The 24,880-nt window shown below is 51.1% G+C and overlaps 1 protein-coding gene across 2 annotated transcripts in view; it reads left to right on the top strand.

The window, feature by feature from the left end:
• APBA1 (amyloid beta precursor protein binding family A member 1) overlaps positions 1 to 24,526 on the top strand; it is a 197,592-nt gene extending 173,066 nt beyond the window's left edge. Inside the window, exons 6-13 of one of the 2 annotated variants that reach the window (XM_072762341.1) lie at positions 4,198 to 4,230; positions 5,246 to 5,332; positions 5,947 to 6,132; positions 10,252 to 10,431; positions 12,475 to 12,687; positions 19,421 to 19,540; positions 21,540 to 21,680; positions 22,488 to 24,526. In XM_072762341.1, coding sequence (XP_072618442.1) covers positions 4,198 to 4,230; positions 5,246 to 5,332; positions 5,947 to 6,132; positions 10,252 to 10,431; positions 12,475 to 12,687; positions 19,421 to 19,540; positions 21,540 to 21,680; positions 22,488 to 22,559 — 1,032 coding nt within the window. In that variant the 3' untranslated portion in view covers positions 22,560 to 24,526. The remainder of the gene's footprint in view (positions 1 to 4,197; positions 4,231 to 5,245; positions 5,333 to 5,946; positions 6,133 to 10,251; positions 10,432 to 12,474; positions 12,688 to 19,420; positions 19,541 to 21,539; positions 21,681 to 22,487) is intronic. The other variant, XM_072762344.1, reaches the window with a different exon arrangement.
• The last annotated feature ends 354 nt before the right edge of the window (positions 24,527 to 24,880 follow it).

Here is a 24,880-nt window from a genome sequence, read left to right as displayed (position 1 = left end):
CCATTTTTGGACCCTCCCTAATGTACCCTTTCTGCCTTTGTTGTCCATCATTTCTGAGAAGAAATAATGTCCTTTTAGGAAGCCCCTCATCCAACTAAGGAATGCATCAAAGAGGTGGTTCTCAGAATGAGACCCCTTCACTGGCGGCATCAGTACCACCTGGGAACTTGCTAGAAATGCAGATTCTCAGGCCCACCCCAGTCAGAAACTCATGGTGGGGTGAGGGCCCAGGAATCTGTGTTTTCATAAGCCGTCCAAGAAGTTCTGGTGTGCACTATAATTAGGGAAGGGTAGACCATGCAAGCCTTATGGGATATGATATCTTTTCTCCCACCGCACCCTGGGGCATCCTGGTCAAGCTAGTGCTTCCTGCTGATGACATTGTATTGGCATATGAACTCAAGAAACACTGCAAAATATATCTCTTTTTTGGATATTTGGCATATAGGTTTTCCTATTAAAGGTTTTGAGAGTCCTGTACTAAAGAGATCCAATTCACTTTGGCCAGAAACTCCCATCATTATTTGAACACGGAATACATGATCACTGTGTGATGCCTGTTAAAGTCTTGCTGCTAAGATTCTCTGGAACACGTTTTGGGAGGAACTTCTGCCCTACGTGGTATCAGTACCTACACACTGTAGGTAGAGATGCCCCACTCCTCCTACAGTGGAGGAACCATGCCTTCACCCTACCTGGAGTTCCAAACCTGAAGCCAGGGCAGCTAAATCCCTTGTCTTCCTTTCTCTCCACCGCACCTCCATGCTTCATTCCACCCTCATGCCCACTGCATTTTCTGCTCTTTGGCCAGAAGATGGGCTCACCTACTGAGCCCTACCTGAGCCACAGAACCAGCTTCATGTCCATGCGGAGTGTGGCATATGTGTCTCCATTCTTTCTACATTTGTGAAGCTCGTGTGATTAGCTCACAAATGGTGTTGGATGTTTTTTGGTCTATGCATTTTTGTAAGGAGCATCCATTATCAAACATTCTCATATTTGTCTTTACTAGCTTGTCTCAAAAAATCAGAATTTTCTTTCATGGAAAGGCTTTCTTGAAATGTCAAAAAATCAGGACTTAATTCTAGAATTAAAATCTCTGTCGTTGAAGCTTTGTGTAAGCCACATGATTTCCCATCTGACTCGGAGAAGTCTGTGATTAATAAAGAGGTTATTAACACTTACAGCAGGTCCTGCACATACATGATCTCATTGACTCCTCAGAGTGGAGGGGCTGGGGAATCCTGTGAGGTAGGTATTATTAATTCTATTTACAGACAAACTGAGAACCTTATAGATGAGAAACTTGCCTACATTGCGCAACCAGTGGTTTGGAGTGAGATATCCAGGGTTTGAATCTCTATTCTTTCTCTTCAGTAGCTTGAGCAAGTAGATTTATCTCTCTGTGCCTCAGTTTCCACTTCTGCAAGACGAGAATACTGTAGTGCCTACCTCACAGGGTTACTGTAAGCTTTCACAGTGCTATACACGTGAACTGCTTGGAAGGATACTGGCACATAGCAAGTGCTCAGCTAATGTCAACCGGGGAGAGGAAAAGCTAGAGCCATCAGGAGTTTCCCCAGCATGAGTAACCTAGAGAGTCTCAACAGGGAATGTTCAGGACATATTGTGGAGTGAGTGGGTGGACAAGTGCCACAGTCTGTGTCCTTTACACCACAGCCTGCTGGGGAGACAAGCCGTAATCGATCCCATGAAACGAGAGGACTTAAACAGATGATGTCATTCCCTGCTTTATGACACATGCTGGCCGTATGGTTCTCTTTGGCTCCTCTGCTACTGCAATTTCTCATTCTAGATCCCACCCCCTCCCGATGTCATGTGTAAATTTTAAATAATAATTTATTTAAGGGCACCCTGAATATCCTGTGTGGTTGAAAAGATGGTATTACTTTAAGTGGGTAAAATACTTTTCACTTCATAAAAATTACTTTAGAATGCCCATTATGAAATGCAGATTGCCCTTTGGATTCTCTTTCCTCATCACCCATTCCAGAAAAAAAAAATTTAGTTATTCCATTGTAGTGGACTTATTTTCCTTTGACAGGACCCTTTCATATCACTGTTCCTTAGAGTGAAGAATTTTGACTAATAGCTTTTAGGTTTTGGTATCAAAAATAATAGAAATTCTTATATTCCTGGAAGATCATTTCAGGGGCAGTGGTAGAAAACACACACACACACACACACACAAACATTAGGATCTCGCAGCAGTCATTCATCATGAGGATTATAGCTGGTGCAGATGAGAACAGCCCCCAGCAGGACTCTTGAATCCCACACAGGAATCTATGTAGTGTGGCATAGCATTGGCATCAGGTCACTCTTTGGACGCAGACACATTTCCACCATCACATGCAGCAGTTAGGACACTCTGTATACTTCCTGCCATCTGACTTTTTCCAGGGCAGACTGTTCACCATGAGTTCATGACCACCAGGAAGAGCTGTGGGGTGGCTCTGCAGGAGCAAGGCTGCCCTAGTTTCCCAGAGATTAGGTACTTGGTGTTTGGATCTCTGACTCATCCAGTTTCTCCACAATGAGTTAGGACAAACAACACATTTGACTCATTAATGAAATAGAGGTGTGCTGCTGGGAGCAAAAGGGCTTTTCCACAGGTGAGTACCAAGTAGTGTGAGAGAGCAGACGATCTTCCATCCACCCCCATCACCACAACAGGGTTCATGGTTTGGCCATTGATTTACTGTTATTTGTACAAGATCTGTGTGTGCCTAGAAAGCCTTACCAAAAGCCAAGAATTGTGTTCTGACATAGGTGAATTATAGTCCTATAACAACAAACACAATTATAGTGCTTATAATGCACCAGACACTGTTCTAAGAGCTTTGCATGTATTTATTTTATCCTCAGAATAGCCCTATGAGGTAGATATGGTGTTTATCCTCATTTTACAGATGAGGAAATTGAGGCACAGAGACAGTAAGTGGCTGGCTCCAAGTCACACAACTAGTAGATAGCAGAGTGAGGATTCAGTTTTAGACAGTCCGGCTGCAGTCTCTCTCTCTCTCTCTTGTTTTAATCAACACTGCTAGCTTCTACTTATGAGCAAAAGGAATATTACATCTATTTCAGGTTAGGACTAGGCCATATTAATATTTAAGGCAAGAATTATTACTAAAGATGAAGAAAAATTAAAAAGATCAACAGGAAGACATAAGTATCTTAAATACATATGTACCTTGTAACATAGATATAAAATAAATAAATAAAAGATTGACAGAACCAAAATCCGCAGTAACAGTTGGAGATTTTAACACAGCCCTCTTAGTAAATTTTAGAACAAGCAGGCAAGAAAAAATCAGTAAGTACATAGATTTGACCAGTGCCCTTAACCAACCTAATTGACCTTGTCAACAGCTGATAAAATACTATTCGCAACAACTGAAGGATGCATCTTTTGAAGTCCACCAGACATTCACCACAGTTGGTCATGGTCTATCCCATAGGGCTAAGGCTCAGCACAATTCAAAGGTCTGGAATCAGGGTATCTTCTCTGACCACAGTGCAATTAATTCAGAAATCAGGGAAAAAAAAGATTACTAGAAAATCCCCCAATGTATTGAAATTAATAGCACAATCCTAAATAATCCAAAGTTTGAAGGAGAAATCACTGGAAATTAGAAAATGTTTTGAAGTGATAATTAAATCTCAACATATCAAAATTTGTCAGATACAGCTAACACAGTGCTTAGAGGGAGATTCACGGCTTTAAATAAATACATCAGTTTATTTATTTTAAAAAGTTTAAATATTTGCAATTTAAATTTTCATCTCCAGAAGCTAGGGGGGAAAAATCAGCAAATTCAACCCAAAGAAAGTAGAAGGAAATTAAGATGTATAATGAAATCAACGAAATAGCAAACAGGCATACAGTAAAGAAAATCAACAGAACCAAGTTGGTTCTTTGAAAGCATCGATTGCAGTTGAGTATACGAAGCACCTCACTACATTCCCTTCTTCCTACGTCCCCTTGCCACCTACTAAATTTTGAGTGAGGAAATTGTCTATAGAGTAGGATTTTTTTAAAGCCAGTCTTCCTCACGCAGAAATGCTTTATGCCACTATTGATACTAGTTTGTCAATTCCCTTTTCGACTTTGAGTCTCTGCAAATTCTTTTCTAACTGTTCTCCTGTCTCTGTTTGTTCCATGCTAAGCAGATGGCCCAGAAATTAGCCAAAAGCAGAAAGAAGGTGCAGTACAAACAACTTCATCAGCTTGGTGTTATGCCTGTTCTTTTCGTTTATTTATGTTTTGCCTTTTTATTATTTTGTGTTTTTGTTTTCTGCATCCAGCAAGTTTTCGTTCAGATTTCTTTTTGAACCGCCCCATTAGCCAACGTTTCTCAAAACTGAGTTGCCTAAAGTGGCTGTTTTTCTGTTGCTCATGAGTCATTTCACATCAGAGAAACAACAGGGAGCAGATTGGAGATGCTAAATGATTCCCACAGTAGTGAGAATCCCACCTTTCAGGAGCATTAATGCGGCAAGGACTTGGGTCTTTTCAATTATAGTCATGTTTGACTTGTGGATTTTGTCAGATTGCTGGATGCAAAAAAGAAAACTCGCTAATAACCACCCTGTGCGGAGTTAAACCCCAAACGAACCAGACGGATGGGCTTTTTTTGGTTATGGAGCTTCTAGGTGCTTATGGGCTATCCAGGGGGCATTGAGGCATTCCGGGTTCCTTCGTATTGGGGTGGCTTTAGGAGTGAGGACTGCTTCTGTGTTGCCGTGGTGGTGTGTGAACATGAAGACCCTCTTACCAGAACTGCATCCAGATGACTTTGTTTGCACCTGCTATAAACATTGTCATGTCCGCCCCTCCCCCCATCACTTGATCGGAGCAGATTCTAAGTAACTTTTCCAAGGCCTTGCGGTATGGATCACTTGCCCTTGTTCCTCAGCCTGCTGGGCTCTGAAAGCCTTGCAGAAAGGGCCATTCACGATCATTGTTCGTAGAGCCAAATCTGTAGTGAGCCACTGCTTCTATAGGTGGAGAAGCAGAGGGGACTCCACCTCTCCCTATAACCTGGCAATGCTAACTCTCGTCTGTGAGTCCCCTCAGCTTTGGCAGTCCCCATCTGGAGTCAGCGTGGCTGTTCTGGTGACTGTGTCTCCGTGCTTCTGTGTGTGAGCTAACCTTGCTCCCGTGCACTTGAGTCGGGGCAAGGTGTTAAGCTTCCCCTTGGTGCGTTTTTCTTCTCAGGCTCCTGAAGGTGAATCTCAGCCAATGACCGAGGTGGATCTCTTCATTTCTACCCAGAGAATCAAAGTATTGAATGCCGACACACAGGTATTAGCCGGCCTGCCACCTTCCCCGGGGGTGACGTGCCCAGCCCAGCATGGCAGCTCAGCGTCTGTGCCCTCGTCCCGAGAGCAGCTGTCCTCACTCAGCTGCTGGCTCCCGAACACACTGGAAGGTCATGTCTGCAGTACTTGCTGCCGGAGAGGGGGTGGTGCTGCTCTTGGGACTGTTCCCTTAAAGATCAAAGAACAAATACACCGTGGATCTCGTTTGCTAATAATCTTGTAAGCTTTTATGAGAAGGTTCATTAACTGGAACAGATTAGCCTTTTAAGAAATTTTGTTTAAAATCACGCATCCACACACTCAAAATGCAGCCATCACACAGGCATCCTTTTATCTTTTTTTTTTTTTTTTAACTTCTCCACCAGAGATTCTCCCGGCTGTAAAAATGACTGAATTTTTCCCCCCATGTACCACAGACCACTTTCTGCTCTGACTTACCATCAGTCGAGGGAGCTGCCCCCAGGCCTGAATCTTTGCAGGGAACCCCAGAGCCCCCCGCATGTGGACTGCACTTGACCGGGCTGTAGGGTGTCAGGCTCTCTTGTGGGCCATTAGCTGCTGTGCTGGACTTAGCATCCTCTCCCTTGTGCCCTCCAGGAGACGATGATGGACCACCCTCTGAGGACCATCTCCTATATAGCAGACATCGGGAACATCGTCGTCCTGATGGCACGCAGGCGAATGCCCCGCTCCAACTCCCAGGAGAACGTGGAAGCCTCCCACCCATCCCAGGATGGAAAAAGGCAGTATAAGATGATTTGCCACGTCTTTGAGTCTGAGGATGTAAGGGTGCCTCCTCTCATCTCCCTCTGGGTGGCCTTGGCTGACCCCCGGGTGGGCCAGATTCTTTCTTTTTCTCAGAACCTGAATCAGTCTCATCAGTCATACATGAAACAAGTATTTATTGAGCACCTGCTATGTGTCAAGCACTGTTTTAGGGATACAAGGCTGAATAGATAGACGAGGTATTCATCACGAAGCTTATAGGGAGACAGAAAATAAAATAGGTAAATATACTTAATATAAAATGGGATAGTGAGGAGTTCTATATGGAAAAATAAAACTGGGATAGGAGCTATTTCAGATGGGGTAATCAACAGTCTTCTCTGAGGAGATGATACTTGAAGAGAGACCTGTATCAACTGAGAGAGAGGAAAGAGCAAGTGCAAAGGCACTGAGGCAGGAGCCTGCTGGTATAATTTGAGGATAGCTTAGAAGGAGAGAACTGTAGACAGAATGTGGTCAGATGGCCAGACCCATGGGGGCCCCGAGCTCATCTCACCTGGGCATGAGGGCTTTTGGGGAGGACAGTTCTTGGTTATGTAGGATTGTCCTCTAGACCACAGGAAAGTTAGGATTCCTGCTCCTACCTCCCAGTGGCAGGAGCACCACCTGCCTACTTCCTGTCCTTATTAAGACCAGCTGCTGCTCTTGTCACAAAACCTGTGATTCTTGACCCCAGTCTTTCCAGGTGACGTGGTCAACAGAGAAAACTCATTTATAACAGAGACAGGGCCCGTTCTTCTATTTGGCTTCTTTCCCATTTATCCCTGGAACGGCCAGAGAGGCCTCCAGGCTTCAAGCTGTATCAGCGGCCAACTTCCCCTAAAGCAGGGCAGGCCTTGGAAGCTCCCTCAAGGGCCAGGGCCACAGCCCCATGAAGGTCTGGAGCCACAGAGCCCTCCCTCACAAGAGGGCCATGTCTGTGCCTTTGATAATGCTGATTTCTATCCTGCCACAGTACCCTGAGCTCTGTTTCCCATGTTGAGCAGAGAGCCCTTCGCTACTTAAAGAGAAATTGCCCGTGGGTACCTTGGCTCCTTACAGGAGGCCGTTTTTCTGCAGGGGAGTGTTCACCTAGCTGCAGTAAATTGCCTGCCTGCAGAAAGTCAAGAGGCAGAGGCAGAGGCAGAGGCCAGCTGCTCTTCCCCAGGGATTCAAGCTGTCACAGCTGCAGCCACGGGGACGTGGAGAGGCTCCCACTTTTTGCACCATCCTTTCCTGGTCCGGTTCTCTGGACCACAGACCCCCGGGGACCAGATCACTGAGAAGGTGGAGAGCTTGTAGGCAGAGAGCCTCTCCCAGCCATTCCCCTGCTCTTGCTTTAAAACTTGAGGCCAGCCTCGCAGACGGGGAGAGAATGAGTTTCAGAAGTTTCTCAAGAAGTTTTGAAAATTAAATGTAGAAGCTTAAGACTCCTGTGTTCTGCAAGCTGATGAAAAAAGGTGGAGTTAGCTCCGCTCCCTGGGCACACAGACACCTCTGTAACCCTTTGCCACCTGCACCTGGCTTGCAGCTTTTAAGGAGGGGATGCCTGACCTCAGAGTACCCGGCAGAAGGAAGGAACGGGGAGCCTGAGTTAGGACAGGAGAGAGTGGGCCTGGGACTCTTACCCCTATTCTTCTGAGGCAAAGAACGAGAGAAGATCATTGGCTCCAGAGCCTGGGGAGCTGGAGCTGGATCCTGCTTCCATGTACAGGCTGTGAGGCCACTGAGCTTGCATGACATGACAGTGCCTCCCTTGCTGGGCTAATTTTGCTCACGCGTGTCCATCAGTGACACCAGCATGTGTCCCCTCCGTGATCCCAGCACACGCGCTGCTCCTTGTCTGTCTCCATCCATGTCCCTCACACACCTGTAGCATCTTAGGACACAGGGCGATGGGTCTTCGTGGTGGCTGGTGACATCCCCAGTCACCAAGTGGGAAAAGTAAAGCACGGCCATGCAGCAAGTTCTAATTTCACTGTCTGTTAGCTGCTTTCAGCCAAACTCAGTGAAGGCGAGGGAAGGAAGGGACGTGGAGGTTAGCATTGTGCGTGCGTGTGTGTGTGTGTGTGTGTGTGTGTAAAACATGGCTCTGGAGGATTTCATTGTTTTCCTGCGGAGAGGCAATCCCACATGGTGCGGGGGTGGGCTCTGCAATCAGTCAGCCAGGATTCAGTGCCCGGAGTCACCCCATTCCCAGGGAGTGAACACCTTCACTGTCACCTGCTGTTCCTGCCTGTGCAACGGGGACCATAAAACAGACCTAGAATTCCAAAGTCTAAAGAGCTCTGGGAGGGGCCCCCAGGTGGCACAATTGGCTAAGTAGCCGACTCTTGATTTTGGCTCAGATCATGATCTCAAGATTGTGGGATCAAGCCCCACACTGGGCTCTATGCTCAGCATGAAGTCTGCTTGAGATTCTCTCCCTGTCCCTCTGCCTCTCCTGGCTCATGCTCATGCACTCTCTCTCTCTCTCTCAAATAAATCTAAAAAACAAACAAACAAAAAAAAAAAACTCTGAAAAGCAAAGGGGATAAACCTGCCCAGAAGGCTGATAAACCTGCCCAGAACTGCCTTGAGACAATTTACAGAATCTGTCCAGCTTACCATGAATCTTACACATTTTTTTGCAGGAATATTAGTTTGTCTATAGGGCACTTCCCCAGGTTCTAATGGTTTGGGGTTTTTTAGACAATATATGATATATGCATCTTTTACCTTTCTAAAATCCTAAAAATTTCTAAATTCTGAAACATGGCCTCAGGAGCCCAGGAAGAGGGCCAGTGGCACTGTCTGCCTTCCATCAGCCATAGGCTTGATGTCGGGATCTCTGTGACCATCCTCGGATAGTGTTTAATACAGCACAGGCATGTGAGAAGTACCGGGTGGCTGCTGGTTGGCCACACCCATAGTGTGGATGAGTTAGTGCAGGGAGAGGCTACCAAAGCCCAGTGCTGGAGAAAGAACCACAGAACCACCAGTGTGCCTCGCTGTGAGCTGTGTGACCTCAAGCAGGTACCTTTATGTCTCTGGGGCTCAGTCTCCTCACCTGGAAAATGTGGGGCTGGACCCAATCAGGGTTCTCAAGGAAGCCCCAAAACCCACTTTATACAACAGATGTTTCATGATGCTCCGTTACTGCTCTGAAATAAAATTCGGAGATTATATAGTCTCCCCTTTTCAAAAATTGTTCACAAGCTAATGTATGGCCATAAATGTAACACAGAAGAGAAGTAAAAGGAAAGAAAGCTAAAATAAAGTTGTACTTACTACAGGATGTAAATGCTTGGGCCTGGCCATTCTGGAAGGAATAATGGAGCTGTCAGGTGCTTATACAGACTCGAGGAACAGGTTTGGATGTGAGAACATAGTATTTAGCTGAATATTATTAACACTTGTATTTCACATTTTGAATTGATGGCTCAGTAAGAAAATAGATAAGTAGGGACACCTGGGTTGCTCAGTGGTTGAGCCTCTGCCTTTGGCTCAGGTCGTGATCCTGGGGTCCTGAGATCAAGTCCCCCCATCAGGCTACCCACAAGGTGCCTGCATCTCTCTCTGTGTGTCTTTCATGAATAAATAAAAATCTTTTTTAAAGGAAAAGAAAATAGATATGTAGACCACACACTCACGCAGTATGCCTCTCTGTGCGGCAAATGTGTAGGCTGATGGTGATGTGATTTACTGGCCACCCAGACACCATGAACAGCGTTGATGGTAATCATTTTCCAAAGTCATGAAGCTTACTTCTGGTAAAGTGCTGGACAAAGCAAATCATTATCTTCTCTCACTTGACACAGAAGCTATACTCTAGAAACGTTCCATGTGAAGTAGAACCGTGCAATGAATGCCTTTGTGTTTTATATAAATTGAAGTTGAGTCCTGGACTCTGATGGTTTGCTCTGGGTGCTCATGTGTACGGGCATCTCTGACTCCTCTCCGCTGAATGCCAGTAGCTGCCTTGTGCTTATTGTCATAATATAACATGTCCTTAGTAATTCCGAGAGCAGCCTCTGGCAGGGATTAGACCCACTGGCCTAGCTGACGCCCGGGGCTCCCAGTCCTGCCGAGACCCAGGCAGCACACCAGCGGGGCCGCCCAATTGACCTCTGTCTTCACTCTTCGACTCCTGTCCAGGCCCAGCTGATCGCACAGTCCATTGGGCAGGCATTTAGCGTGGCCTACCAGGAATTCCTCAGGGCCAACGGGATCAATCCTGAAGATCTCAGCCAAAAGGAATATAGTGACCTGCTCAACACCCAGGACATGTACAACGATGACCTGATCCACTTCTCTAAGTCGGAGAACTGCAAAGATGTATGTACCTCAAGCTCAGCTAGCCAAGCAGAGGCCCCGGGGGAGCCCCACCATGGAAGGAAGGTGGAACAGCTAGGGAACGGGGGGAGGTGGCAGGACTTGGGTGAGGTCTCAGGCTCATCTCTGGCTCCCCTCTCCTAAGGGCCTGTCATTAAACACCACTGTGGAGGGCCGTCCCCAGGATGGAACATCCCCTGCTCCCAGCAGCCGTGAGCTAAGTTTGGGGTGGCTTCCAGAGGTGAACAGGACCTAAAGCCCACCCTTACCAAGCCCACTATCTAGGAAAGGGTGCAGAAAAGTTAAGTGACAGTGCCAGGCGTGAGCACTAGTCAGAGACAGCTGTTAGGACAGAGTGGAGCAGGTGTCAGGGCACGGGTGACAGGTGCTGCGCTGCTCCGGGGGTGGCCCTGTGGCTTCAGACAGAACTTTGGAGGAGAACGCAGCCATCTAAGGTGCGTCCAGGTAGTCTTCGGTCTGGAGGTCCAGGTAGTCTTCGGAAAGCAGGAAGGATTCGAGAGGGCTGGGCCAAAGTAACAGAAGCATTGAAGGTCAGAAAGCTCAGGAACTGTCTGGGGAGCCGTGCACAGTGGAGCACTGGGGATGCGCGAGAGGGTGCAGAGAGGCCAACACAGGGCTCAGGTCAGAACCAGGGGCTTGGAAGTCTAGCCGAGGGGCTTGGGTTTTATCCAGTAGACAAAAGGGCCTTTAGGAGAAAGTGATCTCTTGGCTCACTAATGTCCTCTGTTCCCACATTGGGCCAGAGGAGTCGGTAGGCCTTCGAACCCATGCCGGGCAGTCACGGACACCACCTACACGGGGCAGGGGTGGTGTGCTCGGGCCGCCTTAGCACAGTCCTGCAGACTGGGGGGTCGGTTCCTTCGGAGGGCTGTGGGGGGGACCGGGTGTATTCCGGGCCCTTACCCTGGCTGGGAGAGAACGGCCTTCTCCCTGTGTCTTCACATGGGCTTCCCTCTGCGCATGTGTCTGCAGCCAAACCCCCCCTTCCTGTGAGGACACCCGCCACCTGAGTGGTGGCCCACTATAATGACCTCACTTTACTTTGACTGCCTCTGTAAAGACTCTGTATCCAAACAAGGTCCCATCCTGAGGTCCTGGGAGTTTGGCCTCCAACGTATGAATTTCAAGGGGAACATAATTCCACCACCCATAATGGGGAGTGTCTCCCACTGGGCAGCTCCCCAGCAGAGTGGCTGGCTGTGAGAGAAGGGACACCAGCCTGTGAGGGGCCGTGTCAGGCCCCAGCAGCCGCCACCACGGTGTGTGTTTGAGTGTACGTGTATTGGTGAATATGAATAAATAGATACATATACACACTCTTTGTCAGAGGCTTTCAAAAGGTGTCCTGCCCCTTGGTGGTGTCCCTGCAAACCTTCCCACGCTGCCAGTATCCAAAACTGACTCTTGTCTTCTCTGCCCTGCTGAGGAAGGCCACACAGAAGTAAGCCCATCTAGAACGTGGTCTTGCTACTTGCACTTGCAACCTTTTTGGTTGCACTAACCCTAGCATCCTTTTTTTTTTTTTTTTTTTTTTTTTTTCATTTTTCTTCAGCTTACTCCCTGCAAAGAAATGTTTCTGTAACATCTATTTGTTTATTTTTAACTCCAGAAACTTAAATGTTGGAGAGAATTTGTGAAGCGCTGTGCAGTAGGGCAGCCTGTGCATAGAATCCAAAAGCTATTTCCAGAAACCTTAACGCACCCCCGAAGTCCCCACCCACTCAGCCTCTCTCCCTGCTCCCCGAGGACTATACAAAAAGGCACCCCGCGCCCTTTGTGTTCATACAGCCAAGGCATGATTGCTTATGTGAAACAAGAATTATAAGAAACCCTATGGACCTACTGTTACATCATTTCTTACCAAATGCTATGGAATCAAGAGAAGACAGCACTGGTCTTGGTCAGAGCCATCAAGGCAATGCCTTTCTTCTTTAGGTGGGACAGGACGTGGGGGAAAGCTTCGATTTGTGTTGCTACCCTGGGAGGATGCTGATTCGGGTTTTTGGCTTTGTCTTTTCCTTTCAGGTATTTATAGAGAAGCAGAAAGGAGAGATCCTAGGCGTGGTGATCGTGGAGTCTGGCTGGGGTTCCATCCTGCCAACCGTGATCATAGCCAACATGATGCATGGGGGCCCTGCTGAGAAATCAGGGAAGCTGAATATCGGGGACCAGATCATGTCCATAAACGGCACCAGCCTGGTGGGCTTGCCTCTGTCCACCTGCCAGAGCATCATTAAGGTACCTGCAAAGTGGGAAAAGGTGACTAATGGTGTTGACCTGAGATGGATGACACGTGACTGCTTTTCAGTCATTCAAATTAGGAACATGCACCAGGTGTCGGGCTGAGGAGGACATGGATACAAAAGGCATGGGCTTGCACTCAGGCTCTGAACCCCCAAGTTACTAAGACAGACTCCTCCCGGATATCATCTCTAGATCACAGACAGTAGTATATTTGGCGCACATAACACCACTCTCTATACTGTGCCTTTTGTAGGCACCACTAATCAATCGCAGCACCCTTTTCCTAGGCCTAGACTCAGCCTCAATCAAATTTCCTGCCGCTCAGTAATCCAGACAGTCACCTACAGTCAGCTAGATGTACTCGAGGTGCTTGGCCATTCCTGTTACACAAATAGTGGAAATGCTTCCAGTCTGAGAGCACGGTTTCCTTGGCAGCATCCGTGGCTGTGATCCAAGGGAGCACGTCCTCCCCAGAACGTGCGTAATGCAGTCCACACGTGCCGGGTGCCGTGCAAAAGGGGGAATCTTCTGGTACAGGCTGCATGTTTCCTCTCACACCTGAGCATAATTAATTCTCGTTCCACCTGAACGGACATTCTTGTGTAAGGCTGAGAATAGCTCCTCACGTGAGAGTAAAATGTGAATATCTGTGAGGAAGAAATTAGATTTTCTTCTTAGAAACAAAGCACCCGTGTGTAGTTTGTCGAGCACACTCGGACTTGCTGACTGCATGGCCAGTAGGAGCATTGCTCCTTCACCACAGGATTTGTCGACCCTAGCTCCGTGCCACACACCATGACCCCACAGGAAAACAGGTTCCATGACTCACTTTCATCCCCTGGGGTTTCCCGAAGGCCTATGAACTAGAATGTAGCTGTGTGTGTGTGTGTGTGTGTGTGTGTGTGTGTGTGTGTAGGGGGCACAGGGAATGAAGGGATCCATATAATAATTATCCCAAACTCAGGAAAGTCACAAAAGCTGACATCCATGGCTGAGCTGTTCAAGGGGTGGGGGGAAGTCAAAGTGAGTGTGGAGGATGCAGGGCTGGGTGCCTCTTCGTTTTTAGTGAAACAGATATATTCTGATTCCTCAAAAGATTATCTCACCCAGAGAAAAAACTGTCCTCTTTGGCTTCATTTAATTTCTTCTTGTTACATCTTACACTGAAATAATTTCTACCCTTTCTTAATAGACATTAAAGATTAAAGAACCTAGAGGCTGAGTTGGGAGAGTCAGTTGTGACTCCTGATCTTGGGGTTGTGAGTTCAAACCCCACATCAGGTATAGAGGTTACTTAAAAAAAAAGATTGAAGAATCTACTTTGAACATTCATATTCATTCAGGCATGTGTTGGGCCTCTGTTAGGCTGAGCTGAACTATGGTGAAGCCAGAATGTCAGGAAGATGATTCATAATTAAAGGGGTTCCATGTTGGGGCCTGGGTGGCTCAGTGGGTGAAGCATCTGCCATCGGCTCAGGTCATGATCCCAAGGTCCTGGGATCGAGCCCCGCATTGGGCTCCCTGCTCAGTGGGGAGTCTGCTTCTCCCTCTGCCCCTCCCCCTGCTCCTGCTCACTCACTCAGTCTCTCTCTCTCAAATAAATAAAATCTTTTTTAAAAACAAGATAAAAGGGTTCAGTGAACCCTAAGAGGCAACATAGAGGTGAAGTGCTATAAGCATGGAGGAGAATTTTACCTGATTTTTAAGGTGGGCTTGGAAAGAGGAGTAAGACATAGGTGAACAGATAAAACAGAGGAAGGTGACCTTCTGTGCCAGGCCCAGGACCACACAGGGACTCATCTTCCGAACTGATGGGCAGTGCACTGGCTTTGCAGGCGCCAGAGACAGCTCGGAGCCCAGCCAGGGAAGGCTGATCTGGTGATAATGCTGAGAGGCCGGGGGTTGGGGGCTGAGACTGGGGACACAGGACCATCCCATCCTCATTTGGCCATGTGCTCACATTGGCCAGGGTTCTCAGATGCCCATTCATTCTAGTGAGCAGGTCACTTATGAAATGCTGTGTGTGCGAAAGAATCCCTGAGGGGCTGTGGGGACCAGACACACGTTACATACAGTCTGCACTCAGGAGGAGCCTGATCCCTCTGGGGAGACGGGACGCTTAGAAGGGCAGCTCACAGCTGCTGAGTGCCGTACCCCTGGCACCATTCTGAGAATGTGCATGTTTGCTCCTGGCAGCCTTCTGAGGGGAGGTACTATTGTTGTGTCTGCTGTACAAGTAATGAAACTGAGGCACTGAAAGGTGATGTGATGGTTCAAGGTCACACAGCTGTCAGCAGCGGAGCCAGGTCACTCGGCCACCCTGATGTCACTCGGGTATGTGGTCAGCCCCTGAGGCCATGCTGCTCAGCCGAGGGATCTCGCACCCCCTTCCCCAGGAGATGCTTGGCAACGTCTGGAGATGGTTTAGGTGGAGACAGCCAGAGAGGAGGGGTGCTCCAGCATCTCATGGGAGGAGGCTGCCAGACATCCGGCAGGGAGCAGCCCAGCCCCGCAGCAGAGAACCATCCCAAGTGCTGAGGCTGAGAAAGATGACCTTGGGAGCATGGAAGTTCAAAGGTGGGGGAGAGAGATCCATCCAGAGAGCTGAGAGCAAGAGGTCAGTGAGGTCATGTGGGGAGCAGATCTCGGGCCAGAAAGGTTTGGAGAAGAGGAGCCCAAAAAGGCTTCCAGGGACCTCATGCCCATGCTCAACATGCACCTGCTAGGCAGCTCTTGGCCACCTCGGTCACCTCCCTCCCCTCTCACAACAGTCAGCCCCATCCCTCATGGGCCCCTGGTTTACAGATGAGCCATCAGAGACCCCAGGGGCACAGATGACCTGCTTGGGTTTCTCCAGAAGACAAGCGCATCCAGGTCCAAGGAGGCGGACCAGATGTGGGAGGCTGAGAGCACATGGCAGTGCCAGGCCCAGGGCCACTCGGGGACTCATCTTCTCTCTGTTGGGCCATGCATCAGGGTGGACACACAGCTTGCTCTGTGAGCAGAGCACCATCTAAGCAATTTCTTAAGGAGAAACAAATTTGTTTGTGCCGGGAACTGATCTTTGATGTCTCTAAATGGAGTCTGTGTGGAATCAGAGAATTAAAAGGCCATGTGGTGATGAAAGAGATATGACTGCTGAAGATGGAGAGCAAGAACAACGGCCTCCGTGGCCGCCCTCAGCAGAGGACGGAGCCGGCAGCCCCCGCTAGGACACAGCCCAGCGTCCGAGGTGCCCTGGGAGCCATGTGACTGGCCCGCCCTGGCTGGGAGAATTTGACCACGGATTTCAGCCAGAATTGCCAGCACCAGGTGAAGACTCTCAGTGGGTTGTAATATCGTTTTAAAATTCCCTGGACAACATACCTCTCTTTTGCCTCCCGCTTCCCCCCCTCCCCCAGCAGATATTCACACCGCCCCACCTCTGGGCCAGTGCCAGGGAATGTGCTGGGCGTCCTCGGGGCTTCTGGGTAGCATCACATATTTCAGTGCTGTGCCGGTGCCCCTTGCAATGAATTTAGCAAACACCTCTCATCCTGATAAATCGCTGCTTCAAAAACTTTGATTTGAAATACCTGGGGCTGGGTGCCTGGGTGGCTCAGTCAGTGAAGCGTTTGCCTTTGGCTCAGGTCATAATCCTGGGGTCCTGGGATCGAGCCCCACATCTGGCTCCCTGCTCATGGGGAGTCTCCCTCTGCTCCTCCCCGCTCATGCTCTCATTCTGTCTTTAAAAAAAAAAAAGAAGAAGAAGAAAAAAGAAAAAACAAACACCTCCTGTGGCCATTGACCTGCAGATGCCACAGGTCCTCTGTGGGAGTCTTTATCCACAAGCTCCCAGGTGATGTCACCAATCTTCCAATGCACCTTGAAAAATGAGGGCGTAAACTGTGTAAATAGAATACATTTCTAGAATAGTTATAGGTACTGAATCATTTTAATTGCTTTCTTTCCTAGAGCTTATTTCTCTTGTCATAATTCCTCAGGCACAAGTACTGGTAGGCAAAGCATGTGAGCAGTTGGCCTGCTCATTGCCTCCATGGTCCTGCCCTTCTGATTTTTTTTTTTTTTTCCTTTCTAAACTAGAGCACTGCTTCCCCTTCCTTCCACAGGATCATCATGGTCTGGCTTCCCTGTTACTATAGAGACCATTCTGGCTTCTCCTGGCTTCCCTCCCCTCCCCTCCCTCTGTATTTCTTAATTCTGCTGCTGTCTGGGGACAGAATGACCGCTTACTTAATTGTCATCTCCTATAAAATGGCAGCTCAGAAATCCAGCATAATGGGACCCAGCTCGAAGCGCTGATGAGGAAGGGCAGAGCAAGTGCACGGTCGGGCTGTTCCAAATGGCCATGTCTTTAAGCCTCATCCTGCAGCACATTTCCCCAATCCAGACATTCCTTCACTGAGGGACAAATCAGGCCTCTTAAATCAATACACACACACACACACACACACACACACTCAAAAAGGAACCCACCAGAGCCATGTGAACTTTTTTTAGGTAGTTGAGAAAACAGAGTCGTTCTCTGGCTTCCCAGGGCGCTCTGATGGCTTCCCCATAACTCACAAACGTACCTACCTGACCCCAGTGGTTAATAGGTGTAAACATTCAAAGCTGGTGGCTCTGTCTGAGGCTTGCTTGTTTCTTGGGCATACTTCCCTCTTGTTTGCCTCCGGGTGACCATGGAGGGATGGAGGTTGAGGTTGCCCCGAGTGTGCCTGCAGCCCCCTCCCCAGCGCCTGACACACACCTTGGCACATTGTGAGTGGCCAGTACTCCCAAATCCAGTGCCTGAGAAGGAGGAGCCCCTCAAGGGAGAGAGAAATATGAGCAGCATGGGCTCATTTATCACAGGTGGGGTTTTCTTATCTAAAAAAAAGAGATTTTATTTATTTATTCATGAGAGACACAGAGAGAGAGAGAGAGAGAGAAGCAGAGACACAGGCAGAGGGAGAAGCAGGCTCCCTCTGGGGAGCCCCATGCAGAACTCGATCTCAGGACCCTGGGATCATGCCCTGAGCCCAAGGCAGATGCTCAACCACAGAGCCGCCCAGGGGCCCTTTCACAGGTGTTTTTCAAGAAAGCACAGAACCATACACATTTCTTCTCTTCCCTGTGATTTTCCTAATAACCTTTTGTTCCCTCTTGCTGACTTTCCTGTAAGAACCCAGTATAGAATCCATACACAAAATCTATGCTAACAGTTAATGCTATCAGTGAGGCTTCCGATCGCAGTGGGCTGTTACCAGATACGTCTAGATATGTGAATTTTCGACTATACCCGGGGGTTGGCGCCCTGACCCCTGCATTGTTCAGGGGTCAGACGTGTGTACATTAATATCTGAGCACCACCCCCCAAAAGAAGCCTGTTTTTCATTGTAGAAATGGGTGAATTTTAAGCATAAAAGTGAAGAGGTGGTATTGTCGGCAAATAAGCTAAGGACGGGAAAAGCATAGGAAGTGGTAAAGTCGAAACTAGAACTGGAAGGGACCCCAGGGTGTCACCCTCCGCTTGTTGGGGCCACAAGGGGCCTGCGGTGGACGGAGGCTGGGGCAGAGCGTCGAGGACCCCCTACTGCCGAGGCAGACACACAGCTTGAGCGCAGGCCCTGTGAGCAGCAGGGTCCCTGCACCGAGCCCGTGGCCGCACGGTGGGTGCAGACAGTGGACTCTGCCTGGGGAGAGCTGCTCCACTGTGACATCGTCACTCATGAACCAGAGAAGTTTCCTGGAGACGTTGCAGAGACCAGAGAGGGCTGCTGGTGAGGCTGCCAGCAGGTGCGTACCAAGTCCTCGTCAGCCAAACTGCGGCCCCCAGAGGCTCAGTCGTGCGGAACCCAGAGCAGCTCCGAGCACCCAGGAGAGGGGCAGAGGTGCCAGAGGTGGGAAGTTAAACCAGGCCCTGCCAGAGCTCGCACATGGAGAGGACAATGCCATGCGTCGGTCCAAGGCAGTGGGGAAGTCAGAGGGCAGGAGGCCTGGACTCCCGGCAGGCGGGAAAGTCAGCTGAAACCAGGGCCAGGCTGGAGTCCCAGATTCCGTGGCACAAATTCATCCTTCTGATCCTCAACCTGGCTTCTTGGTTGAGCAAACCCTCGTCATCAAGAACGACACACACCCTCCTGTCGTCTGTCCGGGGGATGGTGGTGCAGGCGAATTGGATTAGATTTGGAAACAGGTGTTGGATTTGGGAACAGAACAGATGTGGGGTTGGACCCCACTGCCGGTGAACACAGGGGTGAGTTCCTTAGTATCTCTGAGCCTCAGTTTTGCCTTTTGTAAAATGGGCATAGTTACCATCGCAGTTTGCCAAGGAGATTTGAGGGAGGCGGCTCCTGCGGGGGGCAAGGGTCGGTGCTCAGTGACAGGCGGTTCGGCTGTTTTCATCTCCGGGATGGGTTCTGATGAATGGTGACGGTGGGGTGCGACATGGAGGTGGCCGGCTGGTCATGCCGCAGCTCCCCCACTGGCTGTCCCCCCCACCTGACCATGCTGACCTGCTCTCAGCACACACCAGCCACAGGTGTGAGGGGTGAATGACCTCCCTGGAGCCTGGGAGGTAGAGTCAGCAGTGGACCGTCCCTGCTCGGGCCGCATCGGCCTGCGTGAGGGGCTGCTTCTCGAGCCCCCGCAACCACAGCAGACTCCTGGGGGCTCCTCCTCTGTGCTTTGATTTCTGCTGCCCCCCGCTGCTGGCCGTGTCTACCGTGCTCCATTCCCGTTTCAGGGCCTGAAGAACCAGCCCCGGGTGAAGCTGAACATCGTGAGGTGTCCTCCAGTGACCACCGTGCTGATCCGGAGACCAGACCTTCGCTACCAGCTGGGTTTCAGCGTCCAGAATGGAATCGTAAGTACGGCTCCACCCGTTCTTCTAGAAGTCCCATGTGTGTTCTTAAACTTTGTTAGAGCCAGGCAGGCCCCCGAAAGATGCCAGCGAGGGGAGGGGTGAGTGGTGAAGGCCAGCTCTGCTTCCCCCATGGGCACATGCCCTCTGGGCGGAGAATTCCATGCCTGTCCCCCAGAGGAGAAGGTGCTTCAGGCAGCCTGGACCCGGAGTCTCGGTGACAGTGCACACAGCCCTCCCAGCTGCCAACTTGAGGTAATCTGGGATGTGCCCCTGGTACACATTCGTCCCCCCTCTGGCCCCAGGCTGGGCGGGCTGCCATCCTGTCTCCACCTGTCTGCCCCCTGGGCTGTGCAGCTCTGAGGACAGGGGCAGGGGGCTCCCCTATGATTCCAGGGCACAGCCCAGGTGGCAGCCCCGGCCCCAGGGCTTTGATGCACAGAGTCTCTACCTTGCCTTTTTAACCTGAAATAGCACTTTAGAGATACAGAGGATTTTCATCCCTTGGATATCTGCCTTGAAACCATACTTCCTCTTTTTCTTCATTGTGGTAAAACACGCACAGCATTAAAATTACCATCTAAACCATTCTTAGGCATGCAGTTCGGTGGCATTGAGTACCTTCACAGAAGGTACTAGCTCTTCTTTCCAGAACCTTTTCTTTGTCCCAAACAGAAATTCCATATTCAGGACCACTCACTCCCTCTTTGTCCTGGTTTGCCTTGTTCTGGACCCACCACAGTGAGTCTGGGCTTTGATGACAGTCCGGGTCTCAGGTCTGTGACCTTGACTTTTTGATTTTGCATGTGCCTTCTCTCTGTCTCCTTCATCTTTCTGGACTGAAGAACCCTATTCTTTTACCCCATCAGTGTCCATTAAGAGTTGTAGGTTGTTCAAATGTTATCTCACGTATGTTTCAAGGTATAGAGGCATCCTGGAGGCTCCCAGCTGGAGTGGAAACATGCAGCCCCTTCATCTGTTCCCTTGTATCTCAGTGGCCTCGGCCGCCTCCTAGGACGGGAGCCAGCCTTCCTCCTTACAGTTTGGGGCACATGTCTGTTTGTATCTGCTGATTTTCCTTATTCACTTTGTTCATATTCAAATAATTTTAGAAGTTGTTCGGATGTGAACAAAGGGATGTTGTATAACAGCAGTGGGTCCCTCAGCTTTGTCTGAAGTGTGGGAAGCACCCGAGGAGTGTGACCCCAGGGCGCCCAAAGGGCCGCAGAGTCCACGCGCTCTGAAACAGGCAGCGCATGGTCACAGGATACCCAGGTCTTGTCTAACACAGGCTGAAAAGGTGCATGATCTGGAGGGAAAAGACAACTTTGTAAGTTCAAAATATATTTGGGGGGAGGGGGTGGCTAGGCCCTACAAGGCTGAGCCCAGAGCCTTCCGCCCCTGGGGAGATCATTTCCAGCGGCCCACAGCCTCTGCGTGCACAGTGCCCGGCTGTCCCGCGGCGGACACCAGCCACAGTGTCCTTTCTGTGAGGAGTGAGTTTGAACACGGGCTGCTGGGTGGAGAAAGTAGGAAGGAGTGCGTCCCGGCCAGCTGGCCCCACTTTGGCCCGTGTCACTGTGACCCGGAAAAGCAGGCAGGCTTCGAAGGCGATGCAGTTGACTGTTTGAGTCTCTGGTGAATGTGGGAAATAGTATCCTGCGAGTCTGAAACTACTGGCGGCCTGGTGACAGGGCCAAACAGCTCTTTCTCCCGAGGCCCAGCCAGGGTGACAGCTGTCAGAACTCTGTGCCGTGGCACCCGGGGATGAGCTCCGCACCCCGTGCAAAGTGCACAGGACGGGCGCGAGGCCCTGTGGGCCCACGAAGCCCCATTTGTTGTGAAAAGAAACCCAGAGATTCAAGTCCCCAGAGTCACCACGGCAGCTTCTTAGAGATGAAAAGGCGAGGAGGGGGCGTCCAGGAAGGACAGGCCTGTCCCCGCCCCTCTCCCCACCGTGTGCTGCTGCCGTGAGGGGTGACGTGACCTCTGGCTTTGACAGATCTGCAGCCTCATGCGAGGGGGGATAGCTGAGAGAGGCGGCGTCCGCGTGGGACATCGGATCATTGAAATCAATGGGCAGAGCGTGGTGGCCACCCCACACGAGAAGATCGTCCACATCCTCTCCAATGCCGTGGGGGAGGTAGGAGCGGGGCCGGGGCTGGGGTGGGGGGTCCCCACCTCATGCTCGGGCAACCCCGCATAGGCCTTCCAGGGAGCGTCCCGTCTGGTCCCAAACACTGCTCGACCACCAGGCTTACCCCAGTGGGAGCCACGTCCACGTCCGGGGCAGCTCCGGGAAACAGGAGCGGGTGTCTTCGGCATCATTTGCTCTTCTTCTCCTTGGGACTCGGATTCTTTTGCGCGGCTTCCCTCCGGGGCTGCCCAGAGTTCCGTCTCGTTTTCCCAGTTAACGTGCTGGGGAGGCGGAAGTCTGAGATTGAATCGAATCGACAGAGGGGCCTCCAGGGGCAGCTCCCTGGACAGCCGGGGCTCCTGCGGTCGGGACGGCTGGTCCAGGGCCGCTGCCTGGGCCGCTGAGCTGCAGGGGACGGAGGAGGCAGGAGCAGTCACAACCCGCTGTCATTCTCCTTAGGTTTGAAAGGGTTTGCTCCCTAAAAAATAAAAATAAATAAATAAATAAATAAATAAATAAATAAATAAAAACACCCCGCCCTGGTGAGAGCAAGAATATTGCATCAACTGGGAAAACAGCCTCCTCTGGTTTTCACTGCAAACCTTGTGCCGCCCCAAACATTTTAGGAAGCCGTGGATTCCTCTGTCCCTGGGGGCCACCGGGGTCAGGTCCCTGGTGGTGGCCGGTGGGGAAAGTCTTCAAACCGGGGGCCTCCCCCTGTTGGTTAGAAGCGGTGCCCCCCCAGGGCCATGGGCTCAGCGCCCACACGCCCCCCCCCGCCCCAGGCCCACTGACGTGCCCTCCTGCCCCCAGATCCACATGAAGACGATGCCGGCTGCCATGTACAGACTGCTGACGGCCCAGGAGCAGCCCGTTTACATCTGAGGCCGCGACCCGCCTGGCGGCTTGCATGGAGGACTGTCCTCACTCGTGGTGTGTTTCTCGTGCTGCATCTGTGCGCCCACTGAGACATTTCCCTCTCACGCCCAGCACCGGTTCGACACAGAAAGAGAATCCACAGACCTCTTTGCTCTTTCTCTCTCCAGTTTTTTTTTTTTTTTTTTCTGTAATGCCAGGGAACATGCAGTGCCCTGAGGATAGGCAGCAGCCGGGGGGCCCCCCCTAGGTATCTGCCCAGCCCAGGACCATCCTGAAGGGCCCTCGGGGGTCCCCAGGGGGGCCGTCACTGCTCCCAGGGAGCCCTCCCTTCCCAAGAGGAGCCGGCCTCTTAGGAAGCGCCCTTGGGGCAGGGACAGAGCTGCCTCAGTGGTGCCGACCTTCTGGCCGCCACTGGTCCTGGCGCTGCTCCTTCAGTCACCGTGTGGGAAGGTGGTGTCTCCGCAGGTGACACCCGCTGCGTCTTTAAGGGTTACCCTGCCCACCGACTTGGGGCGCCACACATCTCCGCCCGGAATTTCTGAGCCAACCTTTTGCCTCTTCTGTAGCTAGTTTTAGTTTCGACACGATTGTGTTTTTTAACGTGAGCCTTCTCCCCCAGGGGTCGAAGGGGAGCTGCCTGGGCCCGGGCACCGTCTCGCGGCAGAGAGCTCAGCACCTCCCGGGGCGGCCTCCCTGGGCCGCCGTCCCCAGGTTACCCACCATCAGATAAACAGGGGCAGGTCCTCCCTCCCTCCCTGCCTGCCGCACACGTACGTAGGGTCTCTCCTGTGCGTGTAGCTCACCCTCGCCTCCTCCCACCACCGGTGAGGCACACAGAGCCCCTGGAAACCCCACATGGCCTCTCCATGAGGCCCTCCCCCGGCAGGTGAGGCCTGCAGGGGCTGCCCCGTCCTGAGAGAGATGCCCCCCTCGGGGGCTGAGGCCTGGCTCCGCGGGCACCACCGCAGCCGCGGCTCAGGGAGCGCAGGGGGCCTCCCCTCGTGCCCCCCACTCTGCATACGTGCTGGGAGTCTGGGAAGTCCGGACTGGTTCCCTTTGAGGAAGAGGGTGCAGGTGCTGTCAGGGCTTCCCGGCCTCAGGCAGGCCCAGCTTTCTTCTCTGCTCAGGGTCACTGAGGCAGGATGTGACATCTGAGAGGCCAGGAGAGTAAGCCACAAAACTAAGCAGACAGGAATGACCTCACACTATGCCTAAGAATCCCCGAGTGTGTCCTAGAGACGTCATCTTGCTGCCTCGCAGGTCTGGGCAAGCTCTGGCTTGGGTGGCACCTTACGTGTTTCCATCAGGTGCCTCATGTCGCAGGTTGTGTCTTGGTTAAGCGCAGGTGTTTTCGTGATATTATTCTGAGCCACTTTTTGCTTCTCCTGGGTCCAAAGAGCATTTTGTTTTCGTGTGGGCTGGGGCGGGTTGGTTTGGTTTGTTTTGTTTTGTTTCATGACCTCAGCAGAGACGGGGCAAGAGAAACTAATATATTTTGTGATATTAATATAGTCCCTGCTCTCTGCACCGGGGATATTTATGTTGTGTGTCTGTGGAAATAGGCATTCGGCGAGCACATGTTGGCTAGTGTGTCTGTAGGTGTGGAATGGAGGGACTCCGGGGAGGAAGGAAAGGGAGCATAGAAAGATGGGAAGCGGAGGCCGCCGCCAGAGCGCCGTGTGGCCACCTCCCTGGGATCCCTGTGCCTCCTGTTTGCCGCTGAGAGTCAGGAGAGCCGCATGTTCCAAACAAGCCCTAAGGGACGAGGGTTGCTGCTCCCCGAACGAATGTCCTCTCGGGGGCGGCGGGGGACGTGGACAGTCCGGGACCCCTGGACTTTTTTTTTCAAGGATGCTCAGCCCCACGGCCAGCAGCCAGAATCACGGCCTCTGGATCTCAGTTTACCAAACCATAGGGTGTCTGACAATATAAAGTACTAAAGAGTCAGGCCCCGGTCCTTCCTCTGCCAAAAAGAACAGGTAAAAGAGTGGGAACAAAGCATTATTTGTGTATTTTCGGCATCAGGAGCCTTGGAAAATCATGGGGGGGGGGGGGGGGCGCAGGCCTGTCTGCTGTCACGGGGCCGCTCACGCCGCCTGCCCAGCGCCTGGACGGAGGCCTGTCCACGACGGGCCAGCAGACGGGAGCTCCGCTGGCACGTCCCTGTGCAGCCGCCCCCCCCCAAAACGTCGTTGCAATGAAGTATCTTCACCCAAAGGACGGGAGAGAGAGCACAGGTGGCACAAAAACCTTGGAACGTTTGACAAGTCCCGGAAAAGCCAATGTGGTAAGCTCCCCCCACCCCCGAAGACCAGCATCCTTTAGCG

The sequence above is a fragment of the Vulpes vulpes genome, chromosome 1 (assembly GCF_048418805.1).
Source record: "Vulpes vulpes isolate BD-2025 chromosome 1, VulVul3, whole genome shotgun sequence".
Classification (NCBI taxonomy): Eukaryota; Metazoa; Chordata; class Mammalia; order Carnivora; family Canidae; genus Vulpes; species Vulpes vulpes.
Note: the sequence above shows the minus strand (reverse complement) of the source record. Positions and strands in the feature narration are given on the sequence as shown.